This window comes from Mytilus galloprovincialis, chromosome 8 (genome assembly GCF_965363235.1).
Source record: "Mytilus galloprovincialis chromosome 8, xbMytGall1.hap1.1, whole genome shotgun sequence".
Lineage (NCBI taxonomy): Eukaryota > Metazoa > Mollusca > Bivalvia > Mytilida > Mytilidae > Mytilus > Mytilus galloprovincialis.
In genome coordinates, this window is record NC_134845.1 from 90,298,363 (window position 1) to 90,318,072 (window position 19,710).

At 32.4% G+C, this 19,710-nt stretch overlaps 1 protein-coding gene across 1 annotated transcript; it reads right to left on the reverse strand.

The window, feature by feature from the left end:
• Positions 1-1,542: 1,542 nt before the first annotated feature.
• On the reverse strand, positions 1,543-19,473 carry LOC143042818 (anaphase-promoting complex subunit 10-like). Its single transcript, XM_076215283.1, has 4 exons — positions 19,356-19,473; positions 6,758-6,966; positions 5,237-5,399; positions 1,543-2,031 (listed from the first exon to the last, which is right to left on the reverse strand). The coding sequence occupies exons 2-4, from the start codon at positions 6,870-6,872 to the stop codon at positions 1,752-1,754; spliced, it is 558 nt and encodes a 185-aa protein (XP_076071398.1). The 5' UTR covers positions 6,873-6,966; positions 19,356-19,473; the 3' UTR covers positions 1,543-1,751.
• Positions 19,474-19,710: the final 237 nt, after the last annotated feature.

A 19,710-nucleotide genomic window follows, 5' to 3' on the forward strand; every position in this document is an offset into this window, starting at 1 on the left:
ATTCAAACTGAAAGTCTGTAATCAAATTGCAAAAATCAAAACCTCAATCATATCAAATGAATGAACAACTGCCTTATGCCTGATTTGGTACAGGCCTTATTTATGTAGAAAATGGTGAATTAAACAAAAACAAAAAAAAAAAGAACACAAAACAATACCATAGTTATAAATATCACATCATTTATTTATATAGAAACTCAAAAGAACGGACGGGAGGATCACTATCCATACACCAAATATAGTGGTTCTATCCATAGTAGTACAAGAGAAACATATACACACTGCACACTGGGTCGAAGCCACTGCTGGTAAAGTTTTAATTCCTCAAGGGTATCACCAACCCAGTAGTCGAGCATCACTGATGAGTCTTTTGTAGACGAAACGTGTGTCTGGCGTATGTACAAAATTTAATCCTGGTATCTATGATGAGTTTATTTACACCTCACAATCATTTCATACACTAAATATAGTTCACCTATTGCCTTTAGTATCTAATAAAATGACAAAATTACGAAAAACTTATTATAGACCAATAAACCATGAAAATGAGGTCGAGATCAGATGGATTAGTACACCTTACAATAATTTAAAACCACAAAAACTACACATTGTCCAATGAACCAGGAACATGGGGTATAGTAAGTTTAAACCTGCCAGTCGGACATGTACACCTTAGAATCATACAAGAAATATAGTTGATATATTGCTTATAGTATCCAAGAAACAGACTAGACTGCATAACTTAAGCTTTGAATGAGGTCGAGGTCAGGTGAACCCTACCTTACGGATATGTACCATGTGTACATGTTGCAAGGAACCCATATACCAAATGCATTGTGGTTCATTATGTCCTTTAATCAATTTCTTGTTTACATTTTGTGCCTATAAGTGTATTCTGACATCATCTTGAAATTCTCATCAAATTCAATAGATCATTACTGAAGGGGAAAGGCTAAAAAGTATCTAAGTACGAACTACTAAAACTGGATCTAAAAATTCGTTGACTTTTAAATAAATACTAATCCCCTTTAGGTTGACCAAATTACAAACTTGAGCAAACCACTGACAACAATGCTGCCTCTACTTAACTGTCACCTCTGAAAACACTAGTGTTATTACTACCACTGGGTCGATGCCTCCGCTGGTGGACTGCTAGTCCCTGAGGGTATGGCCACCAAAGTAGCCAGTACTTTGGTACTGGCCTAAAAAAACAAATTTTGTGTTATTAAAATTTGCTGTTAGAAAATTTTTGAAATTATTTAAAATTAAGGAAAGTATCTTTCTCATGCATAGCTCTGATTCCTTTTCTGGCTTTGGCTATAATTTTCCTTTTTGGTTTTTGGTTTTCATCTTTTTAATAATCTTTGGATTTTCATATATTTTGGCTTCACGCATAGCTGAAGAGACTTTCATTAAAATTGTTGAAATGCATGTTTGGTGCAGTAAAATTGTTACCGGTATGTTTTTACTGGAAACGACACACCTAAGTCTTTCCTCTTTAACATCTCTAAGGCAAGACAAAGTAAAGCAGACAACTCAGAATTGGGTGATAATTCTGGTTTATATGATTGGTTAAGCATCCTGTTGATCAAAAGTAGACAGTCCTTGATTATATTGACACGAATGTATTCAAATCAGATATTATTATAAATTTATGTACAGAATGACAATGGTAACTGCAGATTATTTCATTGTATCTTCTTTTTCATAACTTGAAAATGAAAAGTTATAATGATCTTATCTTACAAATGCTATCTAATAAAAGCATACTGCAAAAGTTCAGGACTTGTGAATTTAGGGATTTTTGCTGATGAAATGTCTTGTACAGGAGCGCGTACTTTTATTCTCCGTAAATGAGTATCTCGTCCATTCTGGTGGTTTGATAAAATAGCTATTTGAATCATAAATGTCCTTATTGGCTTTTCATTGACATCTTTCATTGGTACACACACCCATCCAACTGGTTCCGACATCTCTATCTGTTCAACCTCAACAAGGTCATTAAAATGGGTACCAGCCCTAATTGAGATTCTGAAAAAAATGAACTAAATATTAACATAAGGGAGCTACCATTTGATTTTTATGGGGGGGCTAGGATGAAATTTGAAAAAAATAGGCAGGACAGGAGTTTTGAGTAAAAAAAAAGGCAGGATGAGCAACTTGGTAAAAAAAAAAAAGGCAGGATGACAATTTGTGTAAAAAAAGTCAGGATAAACTAATAAAAAAAAAGGCAGGACCGAATAGAGTAAAAAATAAAAAGGCAGGACAGAGATTACAACTAAAAAAAAAAGCAGGACAAAATTTTTCATCCTAGCCCCCCCATAAAAATCAAATGGTAGCTCCCTAATTAACCAATTTAATTGGAATTTGAATTTTATACACCATAAGCAGCTGTTTTATACGATTTCTGCAATGTTTGCACAGAGAGTTGAAAAATTACTTGTTAGTTTTAAAAATAATCTACATTCTATCCATACAGTGAAACTTCTTGAAACGGAAAACAGACTGTAACTGGTTTGTTGAAAATTCATATCATCCCAGTGACTCCTTTGACAAGTGCGTTCAAGTATCTATCAAAATACATGTGTTAATTTTAGTTTTGTACATTATATGTATAATAAAATCATTTAAACACAATTTTTACTTCTATTTGAACTTATTCTTTTTTTATTTTGCAGGATCGGGAATAATAAGTATAATATACCTTATATCATGTATATTAATAGTATTTCTTTAAGAATATAATTTATCTTTTAAAGTTGATTATACCAACCATACTAGAACCTCCCTCATAGGAAGTCAAGGTCGTGAAGAAAAATTTTATTGTTATTAGTAAAGTACACAAATGTGATCTGTGTACAAAGGATATTAATAACTTTTAAAAGGCATGGGAGAAAATGATAAACAGTAAATATATAATGAGCTAGGTGTTGGGTTAAATTTTGACAGGTTAACAGAGGGGGGTTGGAGGGGTCCTGATCCGGAAATCTCGGGCTTCACAACATGAAATCAAGAGGTCCCAAATTTAAAGAAATTTAAATTCTGATATCCCGCAATTCTAAAAAAGAATTCCTGGATCCCAAAAGGATTAATCCCGAAATCTGAAGCTTAAAAACACCAGATCCCGACGTCCTGAAAAAAGGTCCTGCTCCCCCTCTCCTGGTAACAGTAGTTACTTAGTTGTCATGTAGGTTTCCTGATAACTTGAATAATTCAGTCCCTCCCTGTAATCGATCTCTCCTACTTGCGAGGTTAATGTAGTAATCGTAGATCAGCGGAATATAATGACTGAATTATTTGGGTTAGTTTCCTGATTGACCAGATTATCTTCTTTTTTAAAAATATATTATAATAAAATTGAGAATGGAAATGGGGAATGTGTCAAAGAGACAACAACCAGACCTCTGAACAGACAACAGCAGAAGGTCACCAACAGGTGTTCAATGCAGCGAGAAATTCCCGCACCCAGAGGCGTTCTTCAGCTGGCCCTTAAACAAATATGTATACTAGTTCCTTGATAATGAACTCAATGCTAAACTCCAAAGTGTACACTAGAAACTAAAATTAAAAATAATGCAAGACTTTGGCCTTTATAAGTCTTGTATTAAAAGTTAAACATGATGTCCATTTTCAATGAACTAGTACACATTTTTCAAGTTGAGGGGCCAGCTGAAACCGACCACTGGGTGCTGAATTTTCACACTTCATTGAAACCCATTAGTGGCTGATGGATTTTATCTGCTCTTTGAACATGTTGGATGGGTTGATGATTTTTTGAAATACATTTTTATTCTCAATTTCATTAACAACTACATACAGATCTCTAATTTTAAATAACAAGGCTGGTTTTATATAATTAAATTTTATTGATTTAGACATGTTTGAATAACCAGAATAACCAAACTAAAAACATGTGTGTATACTGTACCATGACAAACATGACAGAACCATATTTTTGAGAGTGGACTTTTTATACAGAAATTTGAAAATTGTGACCATGGTGACAGCAATCATCCTATCCCCCCTACTAGCTGACTGCCAAAAAAAATTAAATAAGTATTGTGTAAATACAGGAAAAGCATTATCTGGTTGACAAAAACAAGTCAACAAACTGCGCCTATTCAGAAATATAGATAAATGCAATACTTTGCATTCCAGAATGAGATAAGGTAATTTCCATGATTTCTGGGATTACTGATCAAAAGGAAAAAAAGATTATTGCGAGGTTTTTATTATTGCGAAAAATGCAAGAAAGTTGTGATCGCAATAATTTAAACTCACATTTTGAAATATTTTATATGAATTAAAGGGCACTAGCTGTCAAATTCATGTTCACTGATTCTAATCAAATTCTCATATTTGATTTATAACAATGTAAAACCTTTATCCAAACTATTAAAAGTCTAAATAAAACAATAAACAAGGCACAGGCATGAGAATATGTAGCTTCGTTTCGTGTGTATTTTAGTCTAGACGCCATCTAATTATTTATCGGGTTGACCACTATAGTCATCTGATGACCATATAATCGATATCGATGTAAACATAAATATAGAGATAAATAGATTAAGCAAACACATGCTGTTGAATTATTCTAGGTCTATTTAATTTCATATTACAGATGAAAGAAAAATGTTTACCATCGTTTTTACCTGTATTAGAATGCTTATTTGTGGATCGAATCAGTCAATCAAATGATTTACCATTGTTTCACTTTCAATGTTGACATTCTCTTCCTTTAAAAAAACTTTACACATACAATTCATGTGTTATCCATCTCAATCTGAGGGGTTAAATTAAAGTTTACATGAATTAATACGGATTCAATGAGGTCGAATTATTCACTTGCAAGTGAATAATTCATAATCAATGTTTTTTTGCTAATTTTGAAAAAATTGAACCTTATTGGTTACTAAAAAAGAATTATTATTACACTATTTGTATTACATTACTGATTGAGCCAAAAAAAATAATATATTAGGTTTTTGATATATATCGTAGCTTTAAACAGGACTTTTCTCAAAATCGTAAAAATTAAAATCCCATTTCAGTCTTAAATGACAAAATCGCAATAATTAATGCACGCAATAATTCCTGAATCTACAGTAATCAAATTTTGCCAACCAACCAAACAATTACGGTGTGTTTTTCCAGCAGGTGGCAGTAAACATACATATATTTGTTTTGTCAAATGCATGCTCATAATTTTCATGGCATTGCTGTGAGACTTTTTTACCTGTTTGGGGTATAGCTTTCATCAGCTTTGTAATCTGTGTAGATACATATATCATGAATGGTAGTTTTCTTTCTGAATTGTATGTTAACTAGGTGTGGCTGAGGACCGTCTGACTGCCAGTAAGTGTCTGGAGAATCCTCCCTCAACTGATCAACTCCAAATCCTACAAAAGTGTATATATAATGTTAAACCATAAAAATACTACAAAACAATATCAGGTTAGATGAACTGTATGTTAACTAGTTGTGGCTGAGGACGGTCTGACTGCCAGTAAGTGTCTTGAGAATCCTCCATAAGCTGGTCAACTCCATTTCCTACAATTGTGTACATGTAATGTTTAAATCATAAAAATTCTACAACATCTACAAGAGGGGCGTAAAGGGGTGGTATCTGCACGGAAGAACGCTGAATAAAATTGCCATTTCACGATGAATGAACAATTAAAAATTTCTTGCACGTTGATCTTTTTACCGATTTCACGAAACACGGTGAATAACGAACCTTTTTCACGGCTGCACGTGAAATAAAAATGGCAAAACACTTTGCACGAAAATAACCCTTTACCACCCTCCTACAACAGTAACAACACAATTGTGTTGGATGACTAAAATGTTATCTATAGAAAAAAAATTCCTAATCTGCTTTGTAAATGTTCTTTCTATTAACATTAAAATGTTAATTTTAGTTTATTGATTGGTGTTTAAAACCACTTCACCACTATTGTGCTAGTTTTTGGCGGTCAGTTTTTATTTATTGATGAAGGTGGAGAGAACCATCTTTCAGTCGGAAAACTAACAGTCCTAGTTAATTGAAATTTGAATTGAAAGCATCTGTCATGTGCCAGCTTGTGATATAATAGTTCAACCACACGGTCACAGAGGCCCCTTAATCTAAATGTAAAAACATTAATGTTTTTCATATGTAAGTTATATACATAATTAGTTATTTCTTATGTTTAAAACCTTGAAACTATATACATGTACTCATGATACTGTCATGACTTTGGATTCATTATCATTTGTCGGATACCACTTTGCACAGCTGTTGTGGGTACAGGTGAAGCAGTAATTCAAAAGTTCAATGAATATTTTTTTTTTATGATATGCTTGTTTTGCACAGATTGGCAAAACCACAAAATCATGAAAATCACATATATCCTCAAAATTGATAGTTTCTTCAATCCAAGAGAATTCCTAAAAGTGATACATTGTACCCACAAAATTAAGGTGGTACCTAACACTTTAACTAAAATTAATTTGGCTCGTTTAATTTTCTTAAAATTTTGTCAAAGTATTTACTTTGACCCTTTGACAAAAATATATGAATTTCAAAAAATTTGAACCAACCGTTTAATCAGAAAAATTACACTGGTTATATAGCAGTTTGACAAACACTTATTTTGATCATTGAGAAGCTTAATATTCCCTTATGAACACAACGTCATTAAAACGTTCTGCTGATTTTACAGAGTTATCTCCCTGTAGTGTTAGGTACCAAATTAAATAATAATATTGTTTTTACCTGGTTTACAGGAAGACAGAGACCATACTGCTTGATTTCCAACTTCTCGTAATTTTCCTTCTTTTTCTTCTTTAAATATATCAAGATCAGGATTAGCTGTAACTTTTGTCGCCATTTCTCACATAATCAGCTGATCAGCAACACAATATTAGTTTTAACACAACACACGTATAATGCTGGGCTAAGCTATTTCTTAATAATTCCTAGATCTGAAAAATAAGAAAAAATAAATTTCAAAACAATTATTCATAGCATGCATGGTGTGATATTTTTTAGTATAATAATACACATGACCATATCCATGAACTCCGTGATCATGGTGATCGTGTCTTTGAAATGTAGAACATGCTTAAAGTGTTAAAAAAGAAAAAACATACAGTACATGTACATGACATACAGGTACATTTTATTATTTGTTTTTTTATCATTTTTTTTAATCTCACTATGAGTGGTGTACCTCAGGGAAGTGTTTTATGACCATTTTTTTTTAACATTTAAAATAACCTTCCTGATGTAGTAGAGGGCATAGAAAAAGTTTTTGCTACTGTCCTGATTGTACAGTTTGTTCTAAAGTCTGGTCAGATTATGAACGATGTAAGTTACAGGAAAATTTGGACAGATTATGTGAATGGTCAGATATGTTGAAATTAAAATTTTATGCTGCTAAACGTAAAGTATTACATATATTAATCCTGACAATGTCCTGCAATATCGTTATACCATGTTGGATGGTTCTTTAATTTTTATTGCATTATCTGAGACAATATCTGAAAAAGTCTAATTTCCTTGTCCCCCCTTTCAACAGCAATTATTTTTTTATTCAGACATCTTTTGGGAAAATTTTAAGTTTCAGTATTAATTAGATTATATAATGCACCAACTGCACCAAATTAAACATTCTTTAATTTGTAATTTTGCTTTTTACAAAAAAATAAAATTTAAAGGGTCAACCCCCCAAAAAAATCATGTTATCCCCTGTTTTTTTCTGAAAATTAAATCATTTAAAAAATATCTAAATTACAAACAATTTTCACAAATATGATAGATACTATAAAACACTTCTCCATTACTGGTCTGATTTTGTTATAACTAAAGCATGTAAGAAAATTTTGCATTTTTAAGCGTATTTTAAATGTTGTCCCCAGGGGTAGTTACTTTCCTGTTACCACTGCATTTTTCCACATGTGTCGGAAAGACCAAAGTTTATTTCTTTTAATGCAATGTGAAGAGCATCATTTCTTGAGTGTATGACTCCTATGTTTAGGTGAATAGCAGCCAGTTTGAAAAATTTGAACTCCCCAAAGATTAGAATTTGGAGATAAAAATTTTGATGTTCTCTCCTGTAACAGCTTTTTTGTGTATCTTCTGAGAATATTTCAATGTCAGCACTATAACAGTACATGTGTTTTTATAGTATCTTATAAAATTGATATGTAGATGGAAGTAAACCTCTACACAATTGGAGTTAATGAACAAAAAGTACTGCGTAATTCCTTTCTGTTACATTCTGTCCTGTTACTTGATCAAAAGTAACAGCATAACCATTTGCTTTTGATAACAGCAGAGAACATTGTGCAATTCTTGTATGGTAGATAGTCATGTAGATAGTAACAGAAAGGAATTTATTTTAGAATTTTTCATTACCTAGGCAGATTTTTCCCCTTGAAAATACAGTTTCGAAAGATAAATGACATTGTTTGCTGTTATCTTCCAATTGTGACCAATCTGAAATGATGTATTTTTCTTAAACTATAAAATAAAGAACTTTTTTGAGAAAAAATCCTTTCTGTTACCAACTCTGTCCTGTTACCGTTTTCCTGTTACTCAAGATTCTTTCATGTTACCAACATATCTGACTATATTTTAGTATATATATATATTTCTAAACCTTTCGTATTGCGAATGCTAAAATCAATAATTGGCATTTGATAAACTATTACAGGATATGGACCATAATTTGGTATTCGGACTTTGGTTTCTTTTTGTATCCTTTTTTATAAGTTCTAAAATTTTAACTTTTATTTTGTGGGTTGTGTTGGTGTTAGAATAGTATGAATGGAACAATTGAGTTTTTCGAGAAAAAATTAATACATTTTGATTCACTGTTTACGTGACAGGAAACCAAACAGGAAACCAATCTTTATTTTCTTTATTTTGCACAATATAATTCAAAAGGCATAAATAAACACCATTACTAGTGTTACTTGCTTCATGTTAATATTTAAAATCTATTTTCAATGTTATATTAAAGTTTTTTTTAAACGTGACAGGAAACCATAAGAAACCAAAAGCATTTTTTTAGTTTTATTTTATCTGCTTAAAATAATCTGAACAGTATACTTTTTCTTAAAATCCATCTTAAATGTAACAGTATTATAAAACTCCTAAATATGTGCTTGTTTTGAAAACAATCAGTACAATTTATTCAGAATTTTCCATATTTTCTTCATTGATACAGGATACCATAATCGTTGTATCTTGATGTTTTGGCCAAACAAATATATTTATATTTGGTTTTGAAATTCCAGTTATATAAAATTTATTCCAAATCATTGGCAATGTAAAATTCTTTAAATCCAGTAAAGAAAAAAACTTTTAACTTGGAATTAAAATCTTTAAAATAGGCACCATGTGATATTTGTGACCTGTACACCATCTACATGATTTCCACATTTTAACCTACTTTAGTGGGCTAAAATCAATAAAGTACTTCCTTTCAAGTCATGCCTGGTAAAAGTTTACTTTTCCTTTGACAAGTTTATTTCGTTTCTGAAAAGTGTTTGCAGAACATGAATAAAAAAAAATAATTAAAAATTGTGACAAAGTTACCAACTTTGTACATTCCTAGTGTAACGGTATATTAACATGCATTTTTCATTTAATTATCTTTATTCACCTAAAATATCCAGTAATATTTACTGCTGAAGCAAAATCAATCCAACGAACATCGGCACCATGATAAGAGACGTAATTTCGATTGAATTTTCCAAGGACCCTTTACATCGTTATTGGGAAACGTAGTGTGTTTAAACGTCGGTCAAATTTGAAATCGATTTTGTCAAGTCATTGGGCATTTATTTTCACACAAGATCGTATGTAACATTATGCACATAGGAATAATAATAGACCCCCGGCGCAATCTCTTTGAAAATTGTATTTTCCTTTTTTAAACAAGTCGAAACAAGTCTACAGATTATGTTTGCTAACATCCCGTTGGAAACAAAAACAATGTTTAGAACTAGTATATCGTATGTCCGGCTGTAAGGGCGTGATCACATGTTAGTCACATGTTTCACGTATGACCGGAAATGATTAGAACTAAAAGGACAAAAACAATTTTAATAAATAACTGGACTTCTGTTTCGTGTGAAATGTAACGCATAACGATAACGTCATTTTCTTACTTAATTATTACGAAGATCAAAACAAGAATGTAAATCATCTCTGATTTACCTGTTTGAACATCTCGCGAGAGTTCATATTTGCATATTGTTTTTAAGAATTCGATTACAACAAAGCAGATTACATCATCTAAAATTTGCGTTACGAAATCGGACACAAAAATCACGCCACTGTTCTTACATCTGCTACATAAATACTTATAGTTCTCGGCATTTTCTTCTCACTATTCTTATTGGTCAATGTTCTTTGTTATTTGAAAGCAAAAGTTACGAATTTGCCGGTGACGATTATCTATAAATCAGTCAGCGTTATGCTCTTCGGAAGCAAAAAGTAACGCGAGAAACGACACAAAAATACGGTTGTAGAATCTTTGAAATTCGTATATTTCAATTTTTTTTCTAGGGAAGAGTAGCATACACTTGTATGTTAATAAAAATAATGGCATCTTTAGATGTAGTTACAACTTTTCTTACAGTAATTCAAATTTTATCACTTTTCTATAGTTATAGGAAACGGAGCCCAATAGCAAATTATGGTCCATATACTAGTAAACCACAAATAGCAGAATAGTGTCTTAAACTTATTCCTTACTGTATTCCCATGATTCCCATTAGAAGCTTTTTGAAATTGATTCACTTTGGCAACAGGAAAGAACTGGATTTTTTTTTGTACCATTTTAAAAAAAAATATCCTAGATCCTCAATGTGGGTTCTTCATTGTTCTTCGATTTGTGCTATTAAAATACTGGGTGTAAAGACATTTTTTTTTGGTTTTTTCATATTGCCAAAAATTAGACTTTTTCAGATATTGTTTCATCTACAGTGAAGGAAGAAAAGGATCTGGGAGTAACTTTCGAGTCTAATTTGAAATTTGAAAAACATGTAAGTGATATTTATGAAAAAGTACAGTGTTATCTCTTATTCATCATTTTTAAATCAATACACTGCAATAGTGTGTTAGCTGTTAGAATATGATCTGTACAAAGAAGGGCCACAAAACTGGTAAAATATCTATCTATGACAACAGGCTACGTTCAATGGGTTTGCCATCTTTGGAATATCGTAGGGATAGGAATATGATATGATACAAGTCTACAAATTAAAGCACTGCATGGTGTAGATGACATCGACTGGATAAGCCTTTTTACATTAGCCCCATCTATTTATACTAGAGGTCACTCATTAAAACTTTTTAAAAAACAGTGTAAGACGACACATCATGCACATAGACTAAATACTTTTTCAATTAGAGTAGTGGTCTGTGGATCAGTGGAATTACCTGTCAGATTTAACGGTGACGGCAAAGACTCTGAATAATTTCTAAGTCTGCATTAAATAGGGAAAATTGGAACCCATATAAATTCATATGTTCGTGTTAAGTGTTTTAGCTGCGCACACCTAAATAAGTATTGTTGATAAGTTTATTATAGTGTATAACAATGTCTATACAATGTATAACATATAAATATATTATTATGAGATGAAAAATCACATTACGACAATCCAAGATGAGGGGTCAGTAGAACATTTTGCCTTTGGCTTCTGTAACGACCAAAAGATAAAGGTATAAAGGTATAACTAAACCAGGTGTATAGATGTGAACAAATTTAAGGTTTATGACCCCTTCTGTAGCCATTTTTGTATGAATTTTTCAAACTTCAATTGTATCAAAACTACAGATATAACGAATAATCATGATAATAGAGATAGGCCATTTTGTACATACACCAAGGGGAAACTTGATGCGAAGCAATGTTATTTACTGTTTTGTTTCATTTAACAGAAATTGAGTACTTTGTGGCAAATAAACCAAGATTTTTAAAGAAAATCCACAGCCTTTAATACAGAGATTTTTGTTACAAAATTTGAAACATAGATTACTCACTTGCTTTTCTATGATCATGATATTGTGCTAGTGTTTATTTTGTACAAAAATTTCAAACCAACCTGTAAATTCCAAAATACCTCGTGCTGAGTCACTAAAGTCGAGCGCACCGCACCCTTAAAGGTGTACTTGATTTGGTCCATATTTTTTATTTGTTTTTACCAATAACTACATTAATAAACTGGTTTTAAGGAAATCAATGCTAGCAATACACATTGGCAGATCCAGGGGGTTCCAGGGGTTGGAAACCTGCCCCCCTTTTTTTTTTGGCCAATCAATTCTCAAATCCGCACATCCTGGCATTTACATTTTTCAGGGGGTGATGCCAACAAGACATTTGTGCAAGAGTCCTCTAGATTTTTCATCTATTTGAAGGTGATTACTGATTATCTATATTGCCAATTATTTTTTAACCAGAGGTTATAGTATGTTAAAAATCAAAATGGAGATATTATATAGTGTCTTTAACAATATAAAAAGAGTAAAATTACTATATTCAACTGGTAACGATATATATCAATTAAATTAATTTGCATTAAAGTCTGGAAAATCTAGAGGATTCTTATCCGCATCACCTCTCAACATCGTTTACATAACACAAATGCTAACTATTGCTTGGTCAGTTACATGTTGTGATGTCACTGCAGATCTGAGAATGTATTTGAATGGGGACATAAAGCTGGAACCCCCCTTTTTAAAATGGCTGGATCCGCCCCTGCTGCACGCAATAATCCTATATTTATCAGTCATCAAATTGCCAAATATGAGAGTGCAAAAATAAGGGCTGTGGATTTTCTATAAAACTTCCATAAGTGTTAGCATTGAATCAACACAAGGGTACACAATCCTTAATGTGCAACCATGTAACCAGTGTACATGGTGTATGAGGGTCTGGATGGGGGGTTCTGTTGTTCTGTAAACATATAATTTTCAGCCCTTTTTTCTCTAATCTTTAAAAATTTAACCCATTTTTTTGCCCGTTTAAGTTATTTTTTGATAAGTTTAAAGGGAAAATTCACGATTTTTTACTTATGGTTTAAATATGTTCATTATGACATAATATATATATTCACAAAGTTTTATCGCTATATGTGCAGTAATAAAGGAGAAATTCAATAATTAATGAAAAAATATCAACTACTTCCTGTAGGTCGTGACGTTTTCTCCTGATTTTTGCATGCTGGGATTTAAAACATACAATCATTAAAAGTCTTGGTTTTTAATCATATTTTAACGTAATTGAAGCGCGCCGATGACTTATGCTTTATCTAATAACCATCCGATAATAAGAAGATAAAACGCACAGACGTTCAATTGTACTCATTCGTGAGATAAATTATCTATGTTAAACGTATATATTCGAATTATTTTTGTAGACAACACAAAAAGTTATAAATTTATTTTTAATAAATGCATTTTCGGACTGATAAGGTGAACAAATTAAAGTACAATAATCTGTAAAGACAATATGTTTGTACTATTATTGACCTTTTACTATCTCTGCTATGGCTAGGTTTATACGATGTGTGTATTCACGGTTCTGTGGCAATACTCGTAGATGGCTTGTTGAAAGGTAAATTGTTATTTGCACTTCGGTATTTAACCATGCCTCTAGGGCACACCTTGCCATGTGCATGATGTGTGACTGTCTATTCGGATCAGTGGTAGCATTTAATACACACATTAAAAATACATATTCAAGTTGGTGACAAATAAAAATTGGTCGCCGTGGAATTATTTAATTATATTTGGTGCTATTATTTATTTGAATTCAAATAAGTTAATTTACTAAGAAATACACAATTTTCGGTTAAAGACGGGAAACTTAATTCATATGTCAGAATGAAATGATATACAAGTCTTGTCCTTGATTTATGTCTTATTAAAAAGGGGGACTTAGAAATTAGAAATAGCTTTACTAAATCATTTTTATTTGTCTTTATTAGGCGAAAAAATGTACGAGAACACTTACATTTAGACTTTTGAAAGCCATGTATTAATTAATATATGAAACTATCTGAAGATAACTCTACCGAAGTGGAATATAATATGTACGAATAAAGAAAAAAATATTTTTGTAATGGAATCAAAAAATTACGAATAGATATTCTTTTCAAGTGTGATAAACGTCAACCAAATTTATTCATAATGGGGAACGTCCTTATTAAAATCTGAGACAACTATAATAATCGTCGTCTCCCAACGTATATATATACTTAAATAACTATTTGATCAACAATGTTTAAAATTAAAAGACAACGAATTTAATGTTATCTTTCCCTATTTTTGAATGTTATTATAAGTCTGTTCAACTTGCAAGAATACCCCTAAAGCGGACAAATATCCGACAAGCAGTTTATTCTTTAAATTGCTGTCATTGAATATCAAGAAAGAAAATAAATCCCGAAATTGATACTCAATAGTTTTCCTAGAAAATATTCACATTCCTTGGGGATTATTAGTGTACGTCCAGTTGCATATATTTTACATGAATGTTGGAACAATTGTGATGATGACGAATTTCGTCCTTTATTCGAGAACAATTTAATTGATATATAAATCTGTGAGTTTACTATGTTCTTAACTTCGATAAACCAACAATGACCAAAGCAAGTTATAAATTGACCTGTATTTAAATCAAATTGTTTCTTTTTTTTTCTTCTTCTTCTTTTGGTATACAATAGTCTATCGAATTCGTTGATTACATACTGTTGGCATACATGGACTAGTCTATTTACAAAACTTTTACCACAATTTACACAAAATGTATGTTTCTTTCTTATGTTCAATGTATACATGTATACATATTTTAAATTGCGCTACTGACTATAGTTCCGTAACTTTCTACCAGGCGTATGTATACACGAATCGTCGACAAGTGCACACATTTTTTTAGATCAATAATTCTGGTATGTTCCAATCTGTCCTAAACTATTGACAACGAATATATATTACATTTTCCCAAATTAACCCTTGGAAAAATATGTAAATAGATTTGTATTTCTTCAATTATTTTTTTTTGTATTTTTTTTTTTTTTTATAAATAATATTCTTTACACCAGAAATGTTATTTATAAACAAGCGTATGAGTTCAGTAATGACTAGTATATTAAATCACTTTCGGACACGCAAGACAAAAATGTATATTATACATGCACCTGATAGTTCAAAATGGAAAGTTATAAGTAACGGTCGTGTACACTGATCAATACCTACAGAAGTGAAACGATGCATGAACTTGCAAGCCCGCCGGACAGGAAATCGATTGAATACCTGGACGTGTCACCTTACACCCCTTCCAATACCTTTGGGAGTAATACCTTTAGCCATGCTGGTGATCAGATAAGGGAAGATCCGAATTTATTTAAATAAAGTTTATTACTTGAAAGAATTATGAACGAATTAGATTTTCGAAAACAATTTCCACGGAACACTTATTTATCATTTTATGATTTGAACTTTGACTTTTTAACTAATTACAATATTATCAGTTTAAAAATAACCGACTATATGGTTATTTAAAAATATAAGACCATTTTCCGTATCAAGTTAGTCAGTCAGATAAAACAACCGTACGATTGACAAGATATCGACACGCAATTACGACTACATCGTTTACTGTAGTTTTGTTCCTTTGTGGTTTATTGACATATCGGGATTTTTCATCGGAGAAGGTGACAAGATGGCGGAGAGTAGAGAACTGATACTCAAAATTTAAAATCGATGGTGATCTCTTATTTAGCGGAATAAAACTTTAATATCTATAAATTTGAGCATTTTTATACAGAATGGACATAATATCAATTTTTGATTTTTTTGCGAAGTTTCCCTTTAATATATTATATATAAATATATTATAATGAGATGAGAAATCATATACGACAATCCAAGATGAGGGGTCAGTAGAAGCCTTTGGCTTATGTAACGACCCGAAGATAAAGGTATAAAGGTATAAAGGTATAAACAGTCAGGGGACTTACTTAAACAAGTGATTTTCTAAATCACTGATTCAAGTAACATTATTTCCATAAAGGTTGGAAGTTAGAGTTGTCTTTCTTTAATAATCACCTATTCAAGTAGTACAAATTAATCACTAGAAGAAGTGATTTAATATTAGTGTAGCTTTAAATATAGAATACTAATGATCCAGGGACTAATTATGTTTCTAAACCAGAACCAACATCTGTGTTGTCTACGATGACCAGGTCATTTCAGGTGATGACCTTGTACTGAATCTAGGATAATGACATAAAAATCACTTGTTTAAGTATCATACCTCAATTTCCTTTCCAAAAATCACTTCTTTAAGTATCATTCTTTTAATAACCCCCACTAATTTCAACACCCCCAAACAGTGAAATTTTTATCGCGAACAGTAGAATTTTATTACATAATCTGAAAGATGAAACCTTGAACTTCACAGGAAAAATACTCCCACTGCTGTGAAAAATCTGTTAAGAAAGTATCAGTTCATTATGTAAAGCCATTATTATAGCATTTTTTGAACTAAAATAGAATTTTCAGGTAAATGATAGCATCAAAGACATAAAACTTGCTACTTAAAAGAAGCAAAAAGTTCATATTTTTTGATTTTACAAATTAAAAGATGTTATTTAAACCTATGTGTTTAAAATTTTGAAAAAACTACAAAATCCCAATTTGTGACAAAACCTCGAATTTGATACTCAAATAAGTGATTTTAAAATCACTTATAACTAACTAATCATTTACTAATATACTGTGTATTCATTTCAGGTACTGTATCAGTCATCCTTATTATTAAAGCTATAAACCTAGGAAGATGTTGACTCTCATTTATGACTGATACAGTACCTTTACTTTACTTTATATAGGTTTTTTTCAGCATTGTGACATTTGTGGTTTTATTTTTCTCTTTGTTAACTTTTTCATTGCCGCCTGTGAACAAAGGTGGGCAACTGCAGTGCCCTATAGACGGCTATAATTGGAAATCTCAGGACCTGGATGAAGCATTTGCTGCTGCTCTAACCACTGCTCTACAGATTCATGACAGAACCGTCCACCCACCTCTGGCTCAACCGTCAACGCACAAGTTAAAATTAGACCCACCTTCTATAGCCACAGGATGTGATCCAGATCAATGGTCTGCATTCACCAGACAGTGGAAGATGTATAAAACAGGGATGGCGATCACAGACAATGTCTTGCCTACAGCCCTTTTCTACTGCTGTGACACTAATCTGCGTACAGATATTATGCGTGACCTTCAAGGTGATGTTGCTAGTATGCTAGAGACAGATCTTTTAAAGGCAATCAAAAGGCTGGCTGTCAAAGAAGAAAGCACACTTGTCCAACGCATAAAATTGAACAGGATGACTCAATCACCTGGTTCAAATATCAGAACTTTTTTGGCCAGTCTCAGAGGCCAAGCATCACTGTGCCAGTATAAAGCAACGTGTAAAGAATTAGGTTGCAACCATATATTTGACTATAGTGATGAGATAATAAAAGACAATTTAGTAAGAGGTATTGCAGACCCAGAAATTATGTCTGACCTGCTAGGTGACTCCAAGACAGATAGAACATTAGAAGAGACTGTATCATTTATTGCTCAGAAAGAGCAGGGTAAAGTCACAAGGAGTGCAGTAGGAGATTCAGCTAGTGCTATGAGTGCCACATGTAATACTCAGAAGCGACCACAAGCAGCTGGAGCCAAATGTTGGGCTTGTGGTGGTCCTGCTCATGGACAGAGGAATGATCGCAAGGCCAGGTCTAGATACTGCGAAGCTTGGACATTCACATGTTCTAAATGTACAGTCAAAGGTCATTACACCAAATCATGCAGCAAGTGCACTACCTGTGGCGTATGGGGCCACCGTGATGCATCTTCTAGAATCTGCACTCAAGGTAAGGGCCACAGGAACCCGCCCAATCAAGGGAAATCAACCAAAGACCAAGAACAAGAACAAGTTGGTTATATCTTTGAGCAGCTGTGCACTACATCTGAACAGACAAGCCAAGTATCACGTCTTGAACATCACATATTTGATGGACACTGGGTGGCTAGACCCTCCAAACCACATCCAATGCTCCTGGTTAACATGACACCCCTACCTGAGGACCATTCATCGTTTGGACATCCCATTCAAGACACCTCTCAGCTTAAGACAATCACTATGTCCATGGTGGCTGATACAGGATGCCAGAGTTCAATCATACCTTTACAATCTGCAAACAGTCTTGGAATAACAGAAAAGGACACCATACATTTAAAATTGTGAAAGGACACCATATGTTTCAAATTGTGAGAGGACACCATACGTTTAAAATTGTTAAAGGACACCATACATTTAAAATTGTGAAAGGACACCATATGTTTTAAATTGTAAAAGGACACCATACGTTTTAAGTTGTGAAAGGACACCATACGTTTAATCTTGTTCGCTTCCAGATGACTTTAACAGAACATTCCTGAAGATCTATTTTCTAATAGACTTGACTTTAATTGTTTAAGTTTTTTTTTTTTCGTATACAAAAAAAACTTGTCCCCGGGGGAGGAGATAACTAATCATTTACTAATATACTGTGTATTCATTTCAGGTACTGTATCAGTCATCCTTATTATTAAAGCTATAAACCTAGGAAGATGTTGACTCTCATTTAATAACAGTAAGTCCCCTGACTGATAAAGGTATAACCTTAAACTTGTTTAAGTTGTATATGGCGTTTGGAATGTAGGACAGAAAGTCACAGGACAAAAAGTCACAGACAAAAAGTCACAGACAAAAAGTCACAGGACAAAAAGTCACAATTCATTTTTTTTTTACTTTTTTCTTTGAATAAAAAACGCTCATTTCTAAAAAATATTTTTGTATTTCTCTTGAACTATTTTATAAAATCTAACTTTGTAAACAAAATTTATCCAAAAAGTATCAAAGTAAATCAAATAATTGTTAAGAAAACAAAATGTCAAAGTGGCTCAGCACTCAAATGGCTTCATAATGCCAAGAAATCTTTCATTTGCATGATTAAAATTGAATAAATCTTCATTTTTCAAGTATAATGACACATTTCCTCAACTTTAATATGTATATATGTATTAAAAAGTAAATATTTTAAGATATTTCTCTTATATATTCAAACAATTGTCAACATATTATTTGTGACTTTTTGTCCTGTGACTTTTTGTCCTACCAAATTTGTGACTTTATGTCCTGTGACTTTTTGTCCTGTGACTTTCTGTCCGTTTACCGGCGTTTGGTGTGAACACGGCCACAGTTTTGTTAGAAATATTTGATTACAATTTACAACATGTGTTACACGCGGAGGTTACCTGCTAAACTTGATATCATTCAGGACTATCATGTCTATCTCTTGAATTTTCGGGGGAATAATGTTCGACAGTAAACAACAGGATGATTTATAAGTAGGTCCTGAACATTTAGTTTCCAACGGAGAATCATATAAAATGCATCTATAGTACAAGTGATCTATTTGTACAACAACGCACCATAACGAAGCAATATTACGAAACCTGCTAGTTTCGGCAGTCAAGATCTGTGAAGCATAAATACAGAATTTGTAGCATTTTTTAGCCAGATAAATATTTAGTTGGCACGTGCTAAACTTAAAGAAATCTGTCATCGACTCTGTGTGTCTGCATATTCTGGCATGTCAACCCTGAGACT

Bases quoted from the DNA above. Each gene is read 5' to 3' on its own strand.
- LOC143042818 (XM_076215283.1), bottom strand. From the start codon at position 6,872: ATGGCGACAAAAGTTACAGCTAATCCTGATCTTGATATATTTAAAGAA. The intron at 5,400-6,757 runs GTAAAAACAATA...ACACTTTTGTAG, and splicing joins TCTGTCTTCCTGTAAACCAG to GATTTGGAGTTGATCAGTTG. The intron at 2,032-5,236 runs GTAAAAAAGTCT...CATTTTTTTCAG, and splicing joins GAAAGCTATACCCCAAACAG to AATCTCAATTAGGGCTGGTA.